This window comes from Trichechus manatus, unplaced genomic scaffold (genome assembly GCF_000243295.1).
Source record: "Trichechus manatus latirostris isolate Lorelei unplaced genomic scaffold, TriManLat1.0 scaffold00024, whole genome shotgun sequence".
Classification (NCBI taxonomy): Eukaryota; Metazoa; Chordata; class Mammalia; order Sirenia; family Trichechidae; genus Trichechus; species Trichechus manatus.
This window is the reverse complement of record NW_004443960.1, coordinates 915,595-924,927: the sequence shown is the minus strand read 5'-3', so window position 1 is coordinate 924,927 and position 9,333 is coordinate 915,595. Positions and strand designations below refer to the sequence as shown.

The window sequence follows — 9,333 nt, the reverse complement described above, 5'->3', positions numbered from 1 at the left end:
ATGGTGGTGGTGGTGGTAGACCAGGTGATGGATGGAAGCTATGCGCCGGCCTGCCCGGCCCTGCCGCCGCCCGGGGCCCTCGCCGGGGAGCGCGGCGTCTGAGTCCGCTCGCTTGCGCCAGCGGCTCTGCCAGCGGGCATAGAGGCGCAGGCCACGCCGCCGTACCTTCCGTACCACGTGGCCCACGTACTTCAGCAGCTCTTCGTAGCAGCTGCCGGGCTCCGAGAAGCTGGCCAGGGTGCTGTCATTGGACAGGTAGCGGGCTCGCTGCTCGCGCATAAGCTGGTTCTCCCGCTGCTTGGTCTCCGAAAACTGTGTGGCGATCACCACCAGGCACAGGTTGATCATGAAGAAGGAGCCCACCTGCGACGGGCGGGCGGGCGGACGAGCAGGTGAGCAGGCCCTAGGTGATGCCACCTGCTGAGCCCCCGTGTGCTGCCCCGTCGCTGGGGCTGGATATTTGGCAGTGGGCACGCCAGTGGGTATGCACTGTGGGAAGTGGGGTCACTGTTTTGCTCAGTGCCTCTGGGGGACACGTATACTGTGGAGGGTGGCTCCTGTGCCTCCCCTGCCTGCCTGCTGGGGCGCCCCAAGGGCAGGCTCAGGTCTCTGCTGCCCGTGTCTCCACTCCGTGGCCCAGCCAGGTACAAGGGGGCCACAATGAAGGCCACTGAGGCTGGAATGGAGCTGGAAACCAGCTGATGTTGGAGGGGCAAGGGAGGGACCCCAGGGACGGGGGGGGGGCATCTTACTCACAAAGCGGTTGAGGACGTGGGGCAAACACTCCCAACACAGAGGGGTCTCGACCCTGCACCCACCGAGCCCGTGACCCCCGAGCCCCTGCACCCACTGAGTCTCTGTGCCCGAGCCCCTGCACGCACCCATTGAGTCTGTGCCCGAGCCCCTGCACCAGCCGAGCCCCTGCCGGCCGGGCCCCTGCCCGCTGAGCCTCTGCACCCGAGTCCCCACCTGCTGAGCCCCCACCAGCCGAGCCCTGCGCCCCCGCACTCACGATGATGAGCAGGATAAAGTAGATGAAGTTGTAGAAGGAGTGAGCGTCCATGACGTAGTACATGATGTCTACCCAGCCCTCCAGCGTGATTACCTGGTGTGCGGCGACGGACCCCTGAGCACCTGGGCCGCTTGCCCCCTCCTCGCCTCGCCCCCATGGGGCCCGCCTCCCCCGTCAGCAATGAGGGCGATGCTGCGGAGAGCCCATTTGCCAGCACGCTCCTCTCCTGAGGGTCCGGCTCTGCACCGTGGGCGCCATTTATAGACGGGGAAACTGAGGCCCCGGCTCCGCCCACCTGGAAGATGGCGATCCAGGCGTAGCCGATGTTGTCAAAGTTGATGGCACCGTTGTGGGGGTTAGCGCCCCCGGAGCGGCACACGTTGTAGTACTGGTTCCAGTTGATGCAGCCGTTGCGGCTGGCGCCCCCTGCGCCCTCGGCGGGCGGCTGCGTGAAGGCCTCCCAGCCCAGCGTGCACTCACGGCGCAGCTCGCGGCGGCTGGGGATGTGCGAGCACTTCTGCATGCCGTTGTCGCGGTGCGAGGAGCAGATGAAGGGGTTCTCCTCGCCCTCCTCCGGCTGGTAGTATGGCCGCAGGAAGCTCAGGTTGTCGTTCCTGCGGGCAGCCCAAGTCAGGGCCGCAAGGGCGGACGCCGTGCGGGGCATGTGCGCATGTGCAGGGGAGTTCCGGTGCCTCAGCGCACATGGGGACCTCGCACACGCCTCCCCCACCATGTCCGCTCCAATCTGTGTTTTAGGAGCAGCGCGGTACCTACTGGGAGTGGACGAGACACGAAGCCAGGGCCTCTCTGGGCCTGAATCTGCCCACCCGTGGACCCTGCTCTCTCACCCGTGAAATGGGCCCACCTGGGTACTGGGCTTCGGTCAGCGGAGTCGGAAAGACCATTTGGTGAAGCGTCCGAGGGCGTACCAAAATTCGCAGAACAGACCCATCCCCTAGATCCCCCTCCACCTGCCTCCTGAGACCCCAGCCGTCCTGCCTTCCTCGACCTACAGCGCTCCCAGCCAGGCCAGCGGCCAGTGGGCGGCCCGTGTCAGGGGTGGGGCGTCACGACCCTTCCCTGGGTGCCCAGGATGGGAGGGCCGCCCAGGGAGCAGGAGGAGGGCCCTGAGACCCAGCGTTCCCCACACACTACTGGGGTCACCCCGTAGGGTCCTGGGCCCTCCCCCACCTGCCCTGAGCAGGTGTGTGAGTGAGCCCCCACCTTGCCGTAACTTCCTCATCCCCCTTAGTACCAGTTCTGGTGGGGGCAGCCCCAGATACTGGATGCCCAGAGAGACAGAGAGACAGAGACAGGGCTAGAGAGAGGCAAAGAGAGACAGGGAGACAGAAAAGCAGAGAGAGAAAAACAAAAACAGATTAACATAAAATAGAGATTGAGAGAAAAGCAAAAAGGAAAATGGAAAAAAAATATATGTATAGAAAGAGACAAACACATCAACGTCAAACTGTGAAAATTGTTAGTTGGGAACCTGATTTACTTTCACCGAAAACACAATAAAGTATTATTTAATAAACGAAATAGACACATGAGCAGAAAAATAAGAAGGAAGAGAGAGATCGAGACAGGCATTAAGAGAGATGACACGAGGACCCAGAAATTAGAACCCCCTCAACTCAGCGCTGAGTATTCCAGGAAGAGCTCCGCCTGCTGGGGGCGGGGCCATCCCGCCAGGGGCGGGGCCTGCTTGGTGGGCGTGTCCTACAGGTGGGTGGGGCCTTTCAGTGAGCCGGGCTTTCCGGTTGGGTGGGGCCAGCAGGGTAGGTGCGCTGTCCCAGTTGGCGTGCCCTCACGGGGGGCGTGGCCTGCCGGGAGGGCGGGCTGGGGCCTGCGCACCTGGCGAAGGCGCTGTCCAGGAAGCAGCGGTTGCGCAGCAGGCCGGCCCAGAGCTGTACGCCGACGATGCCGAAGATGAAGAAGACGAAGAAGCAGAGCAGGAGGACGTTCCCGAGCATGGGCAGCGTGTCCAGCAGCAGCGTGACCAGGATGCGCATGCCTGGGGGAACAGGGGTCAGGACCGTGAGCCTCCCCACGCTCCCAGATGCCCCGCCCCCCACTCACTTAACACGTGGGTCTCGAATGCCCACTGAGGGCCAGGTGGGGACGGTGTACCCGGTCTGGGACTCCCGCTGCGCCCCAGTGCGGACCAGAACCCCCCGCCCAAGCAGTCTCCCCAGTGCCGGCCGAGGGGCAGGGTGGAGGGATCGCTCACTGGGCACGCGGTTGATGGCGCGGAGCGGCCGCAGCACGCGCACGGTTCGAATGGCGGAGAGGCTCACGTTGTGTCCATCCAGGGAGTACTCCATCATGCTAGGGGGGTGCGAGGGTGAGAAGGGGGCTCTGACCCCCCCGACCTCAGCTCGAACCCCCTCTTCTGCGACCGCGGCTCCCAGGAGGGCTGGGCAGCCCCCTGCCCCCAGCCAAGGCCCCCCTGACCCTGCCCCCGCCCAGGATGTTCCTCCGTGCAGGCCCCTCTCCAGTCAAGGGCACGGGACTGGGGGACATGTGGCCACACCCGCAGGAAGGCCTGGTTCCGCAAGGGGCTGGGCGCCGGGCGACGCTGGGGAGCCCTCACACTGCACGAGTTGCCCCATGTCTGCTCACCTGAGGCGCTTCCCCCTACCCTAGAGGGACCCCACCTGCGCACCTCCCCCTTGCTCCGTTCCTCCCAGGGCGTACCCCTCCCTCCGGGGGGGCGTACCCCGCCATGACGATGAAGAAATCCAGCCTGTTCCAGGTGTCGCCAAGGTAGCACTTCTGCCCAAACAGCCCCAGGGCAATCATCTTGATGACCATCTCCACCGCGAAGAAGGCAAAGATGAAGTCATCGAAGGCCTGGGGGTAGGCAGAGGGAGCCCTAGAGCGGTGAACTGCGTCCCCCACGCGCCCAGGGGCCATCCTTCTGAGACAGGACAGCCACATCACTTAACAGACGCACGCGCGACCCAGCCCTCCGCCCCAAGGGCTTCCCCGCCCCGCCCTTTCCCGGCCGCGGGGGGGCCCTACCCCTCCCACTTGCAGGCCCCTCCCCTCCCGCGGCCGCACGCCCTCCCTCCCCCTGCCCCACCCCACCTCCAGGATGTTGCAGCGCTCTGAGCGGCACTCGACGTCCTCGCAGGGCCGGAACATGCCCAGGGTCACGCAATTGAGCAGGATGACCAGCATGCTGACGTGCTCAAACCACGTGCGGGCGGGCGTGCGAGTTAAGGATCCACGGCAAGAGGAAGGTACGAGGGACCCAGGACCTGCCCCCAGCGCCCCGCCACTTCCACAGGCCTGGTCCCCCTCGAGGCAGAGACCCTCCTCTCCCGAGTGCCAACCCCGAAAGTCCCGCGTGCCGCCGGAGCACGGAGCACCAAAGGACAGAGCCCCCTGACCCGCTTGTGGCTCAGTGAGGAGACCCAGGCCAGGCCCCTCATGACACCCTCTCCCCAAATTCTCACCCCAGGTGGGTACCCCAACCACAGGCCCTTGGACACCCGCCACCAATGCTTGCATAGAGAGGCGTAAACCAAGGCACAGAGAGGGGCTCCGCATGGGAGCCAAGGCCAGCTGCTGCCCCTTGCCAGGCTCTCCGCTCACCCCCTCCCTCCCAGGGCTACGTCTCCCACACACCCCATCCCCTAATGCACCCCCATACCCTAATGCACCCTCATCCTATAATGCACCCCATCCTCTAGTGCACCCCATCCCCTAATGCACCCTCATCCTATAATGCACCCCCATCCTCTAGTGCACCCCATCCCCTAATGCACCCCATCCCCTAGTGCACCCCCATCCCCTAAAGCATCCCCATCCTCTAATACAGCCCATCCCCTAATGCACCCCATCCTCTAGTGCTCCCCTATCCCCTCGTGCACCTCCTTCCCTAATGCACCCCATCCTCTCACACACCCCATCCCCTAATGCACCCCCATCCTCTCACACACCCCCACCCTCCCATGCACCCCCATCCTCTAATGAACCCTCATCCTCCAATCTCTGACCCCCGAGTAGGGTCAGAAGCATGAACCAGCAGTGGCAGGGTGCCCCCCACCCCATCCTACCCAAGGTGGACCCCGAAAGGACAGCTCTGGCAACAGAGCACCTGGCCTGGGCTGGGGTCCTCAGGGTCCCAGTGAGGGGGGGATGGCCAGGCCGAGTCAGCCACCCGCAGAGTGGGTAGTGCAGAGAGGGGCTGGGGAAGGGGGCCCACACCTTTAAACTGACACACGTTGGAAAAGCAGATATATGTGCAGGCACGTTCCTGCATGTCTGTTCACGGATGCACACCCACATCTCCATGGGCGCCGCCTGCACGTGCTGCGGGTGCGCCCCGCAAGGCGCCCCCAAGGCAGGGAGCCTGGCTACCACTCTGCACTGCTGTGGGTGAAAACACCGCCCATTCTGGGAGTGGCCGCCAGGTGGCGCGATGGCTCCATATGCTGCCCCTGACAGCAGCCTGGCCCCCATGCCCACCGTCAACCTGGGCTACCTGTCCTGGGTGGTTCACCAGGAAAATGGGGTGCAGGTAGGGCAGACGCAAGGCCCCAGGTAGCCCTGATGGGGACTAGGCTACGTGGGGGTCCTGAGTTGGGGTTCCCCACCCGTGAGGAAAATGCAAACACCCACCAGTGCAGCTGCAGGCACGGGGTTCCCCGCAGCTGGGGGGCATTCCCTGTACCATGACACGCTGCCGGGCCACGCCCCCAGCCAGGACCCACCAGGACACATCCCACCCCCAGAGGTCCTGCGCACACTCGAGGCATCTGACTTTCTGTGGCGCCCCCTCTTCCAGGGGGAGGGAGGCCCCAGCCCCCCAGAGGCCTGGCCCTTGCTGAGAGGAGGAAGGCCTCCCAAGAAGCCGTGCCCCCAGCCCCCTGAGGGTGTCCCATGGGGACAGGTGTAAGCAGGGTGGGCCAGCCGGCGGGACACGTGCCTCTGCCTGGCCCACAGCGCCGCCAGCACACACAGCCACGTGGCTCCACGCAACCACATGTAATTACACGTTCCCACCGAGGGCTTCGTAATTACACTTAATGGGTTCAGCGGTAACAAGGGCCTCTGTGGTAATTGGGCTGCGGAAAAACAGAGACCAGCCGCGCCGCTGAGCCCTGGGCCAGGCACGAGCGCTCGAAGACAAGGGGCGGCAGAGGCCGGGTGAGGGGCTGCAGGTCTCTGGGTCAAGGTCCTTCCTGGTGGGTGGGGCAGAGGGAGCGTGCACAGGCCCTCAGCTAAGAACAGCCCCAAATCCGAGCCCAGCTCCACACCCATCCACTCGCCGGGGACCCTATGCGGCCGCTACCACCCCGCTTGACAAATGAGGAAACCAGGGAGGGTGGTGACTTGCTGGAGGTCACCCGGGTGGACGCAGCAGTGCGGGGCTCAGACTGGACGTCAGGCGCCACGCCTGCCCCGCTGTGCTCACCAGGAGACCCTGGAAGCTGACCCCTCCACCCCTGCACCCAGCACTTGGCCTCTCTGGCCTCCTGAGCCCCCCTGGTCCAGCACCAAGGGCTTGGCCCTCCCGGCGTGGCGCCTCTGTCCCTTAATTGGGGCAGTGAGCACCTTTCTGGGGAGGGCCTGTCTCTGCATGTCTGCAGGGCTGTAATTTTCCCGGAGTGGGGGGTTGTATTTCTTGGTTAAACAGAGCCACTGGGCAGGAGAAGCACAAAGGCTGTGAAGAGCAGAAAGCCCCACCCGTCCCGCAGGGTGGCCGTGCGGGAGAGGGGGCCTGGCCAGAGCTGGCCGCTGCAGGTGGCTCAGCCTCCCTCTGCCCATCCATCCAGTGGGGTGTGGGAACATGCAGCCCGTCCGTAGCTGGCCCTCTCCTCCTCTGCATGCCCTTCCCTCACCAGGCAGCCCCCATCCCTCCATCCCCCCGAAATCACCCCTGCCTGAGAGGCCCCATGTCAGCCCCCATCCCTCCATCCCCGCAAAAGCACCCCTGCCTGAGAGGCCCTCACGTCAGCCCCCAGCCCTCCCAGCTCTCCTGTCCTCCGCTGACCCAGGGCTCAGCCCGCCTCCTGACGTCTCTGACCCATGGCCTGATTTCTCCAGATCAGCCCCGTGTCCACTCTGAGGCCACCCCCAAGGCCCTCTTGCAGGAGCTCCCAGGCCGTTTGGAGGCCGCAGGGGACACGGTGCCCTTCTCACCGGGTGATGAATATTCATGCCTGCCCTGCACTCGGCCTCCTGCCAAGAGTCCTTGGAGCCCAGAGCTGGCCCATTGCCCGCTTCTCCACCCCCACAACCCCCCAAGATTCTCACCAAGGTGAGGTTAGACAAGGCCTCCCCGAGTGCCAAGTGGGGGCTGGACCCTGAGGCCGAGGCCGGGAAAGGCAAGGAGGCGTGGGGTCTCCTGGGCTGACCAGGGTGGATGCTGGGGAGGGGGCAGGCCTGGCCGGGGTCCTGGAACCAGCGTCTGGCAAGCTGACCACCTGGGCCTTCACAGGGAAGGACAGTGCCCGGAGCCTCAGGGGTTCTGCACAGGGACCTGAGCGCTGCTCAGACCCCTGCCCAGTCCCTTGACAGTGCAGAGAGGAGGTGGACTGGGCGGGTGTTAAGCCTGCTCCCCACACTGCCTCCACAGCCTGGCCAGACAGCTGGGCACCTGGTCCTGGGTCAGACCCCTAGCCACCCAGCTTGTACTACCCCAAGGAGGGGCTGCCAGACCACAAGGCCACCCAGCCACATGCCTAGCCAGCTCCCTCCACACAACGAGGGGTGGAGGTCCCCTTCCACACCACGGCCCGGCTCTTCAGTCATGTTCCATAGACAGCTGAGGACATGAGCCCGGCCACCCGCAGCTCCCAGCCCTGGGACTTCTGGAGAGCCTTAATTACACAGATGGGTTTGCCGAGTTCTAATTAAAAATTCTCTAGGTTTTGAATCAAGTTCTGCTAATCAGAGTTGATTTCCACTCAAGGTGCGAGGAAGCTGGGCTGACGTGCGGCCGGAGGAGGCGGTGTGCTGGCACTGGGAGGGGACGTGGATGCTGCCCGGACCTGGTGGCAAGGCAGGCAGCCAGGGACATCCCAGTTCCGGGGGGCTGGGGGAGGGCATGGGGGCTGCAGCTCAGAGACAGCCCTTCCCATGGGATCCCCAGGAGCCAGGGAGGCTCTGCCCCACAGTCGAGACCCAGAAAGCAGCCCTGTGCTTACTGCCCCCCACTCTCTGATGCCCCTGGCCTCACTCAAGAACCTCACTGATGCTCCTCGTTCTTCAGACAGACAGGCGGGGACCCCAGACTGCCCCCCACCATTCAGAGCCCCGCTGTCTAGCCTGGGTGGGGAGTTCCCAGAGGGCCCCCGTCTGGGCCAGCCCAACCCACCCAGGCAGGCTGGGGAATTCACAAATGAGAAACAAGGCTGCTCACTGGGGTGCAGTCTGAGGGACCTCCTCAGTGGCAGGGGCACAGGCTCTGTCTCGGGACCCCCCATGCTGTGCCCACACCGCCAGTCCTATGTGCCACACTCAGAGCCCCCCCACGTGCTGCCTTCCCAGCACAGCATCAGCCATGACCCCGCTGCCTCTCCCCACCCAACCCCCGGCCTGTGCGCTTCCTTACGCAGAGCCAACTCCCCACACCGAGGCTGTCCGCCTGGCCTGCGGGCCCAGGCATCAGCCGGCAGAGAACCATCTCACCCAGGGATCTCTCGGGGGAAGTGCTACCTTTGGTCTAGCCCCCAGGCCTCCTTCCTGTGTGGTCTGAAGGCCCACCCTCCTTCCCGTTCCGGCTCCCCTGACACCCAAGGGCTCAGCCATAGTGGCCCCCGCCAAAGCCCACGGAACAGCATTCTCATGCCTCTGGGCCATGGCTGGGGTGCCCTCCAAGGGGCAAGTTCCCATACACCTGACGCGGGAGGAGGGTCCGTGCAGGAGGGGGAGAGCCAAGCGGCTGTCCGTGGTGCTGAAGCAGCACCCTGAGGAACTGTAATGGGGCGCTGGGGGGGACACAGCCAGGGAGGGGGCTCACCCAGACAGCCCCCCACCAGGGATTAACATGGTGCCGGCTGCTCTCATGCCTTTATGGGAAACCATGTCATCCATCCACCTTTCTCATGGGAGGGAATGGGGAGAAAACGGCCCACATCAGGTTCCTCGTCCGGACCCGGGCCAGCTAGTTAAGTGAAGAGCGCTGAGTCCCCCTCTTGTCTGCGGGGGCCCAGGGGTCTCCTGGAGCGGGCACCATGCCCCTCCTCGAGGCCTGCACCCCTCTGAAGGTGGGGCAGACGCCTTGCCCGAGGGGCTGGCCTGGGACGGGGCGGCCTGGGCAGCAGCACCATCTCTTCACTGAATATGCCCACAGTGGAAAGCTC

The 9,333-nt window shown here is 64.7% G+C and overlaps 1 protein-coding gene across 1 annotated transcript in view; it reads right to left on the bottom strand.

Moving 5' to 3' along the window:
• The window catches only part of CACNA1H (calcium voltage-gated channel subunit alpha1 H), a 31,582-nt gene extending 27,051 nt beyond the window's left edge, over nucleotides 1–4,531 (bottom strand). Inside the window, exons 1-7 of the mRNA XM_023728541.1 lie at nucleotides 4,106–4,531; nucleotides 3,735–3,868; nucleotides 3,246–3,343; nucleotides 2,870–3,029; nucleotides 1,308–1,626; nucleotides 1,013–1,105; nucleotides 1–363 (exon numbers count right to left, since the gene is read on the bottom strand). Of these exons, the coding sequence (XP_023584309.1) occupies nucleotides 1–363; nucleotides 1,013–1,105; nucleotides 1,308–1,626; nucleotides 2,870–3,029; nucleotides 3,246–3,343; nucleotides 3,735–3,868; nucleotides 4,106–4,531 (1,593 nt within the window). The remainder of the gene's footprint in view (nucleotides 364–1,012; nucleotides 1,106–1,307; nucleotides 1,627–2,869; nucleotides 3,030–3,245; nucleotides 3,344–3,734; nucleotides 3,869–4,105) is intronic.
• Between the last annotated feature and the right edge of the window lie 4,802 nt (nucleotides 4,532–9,333).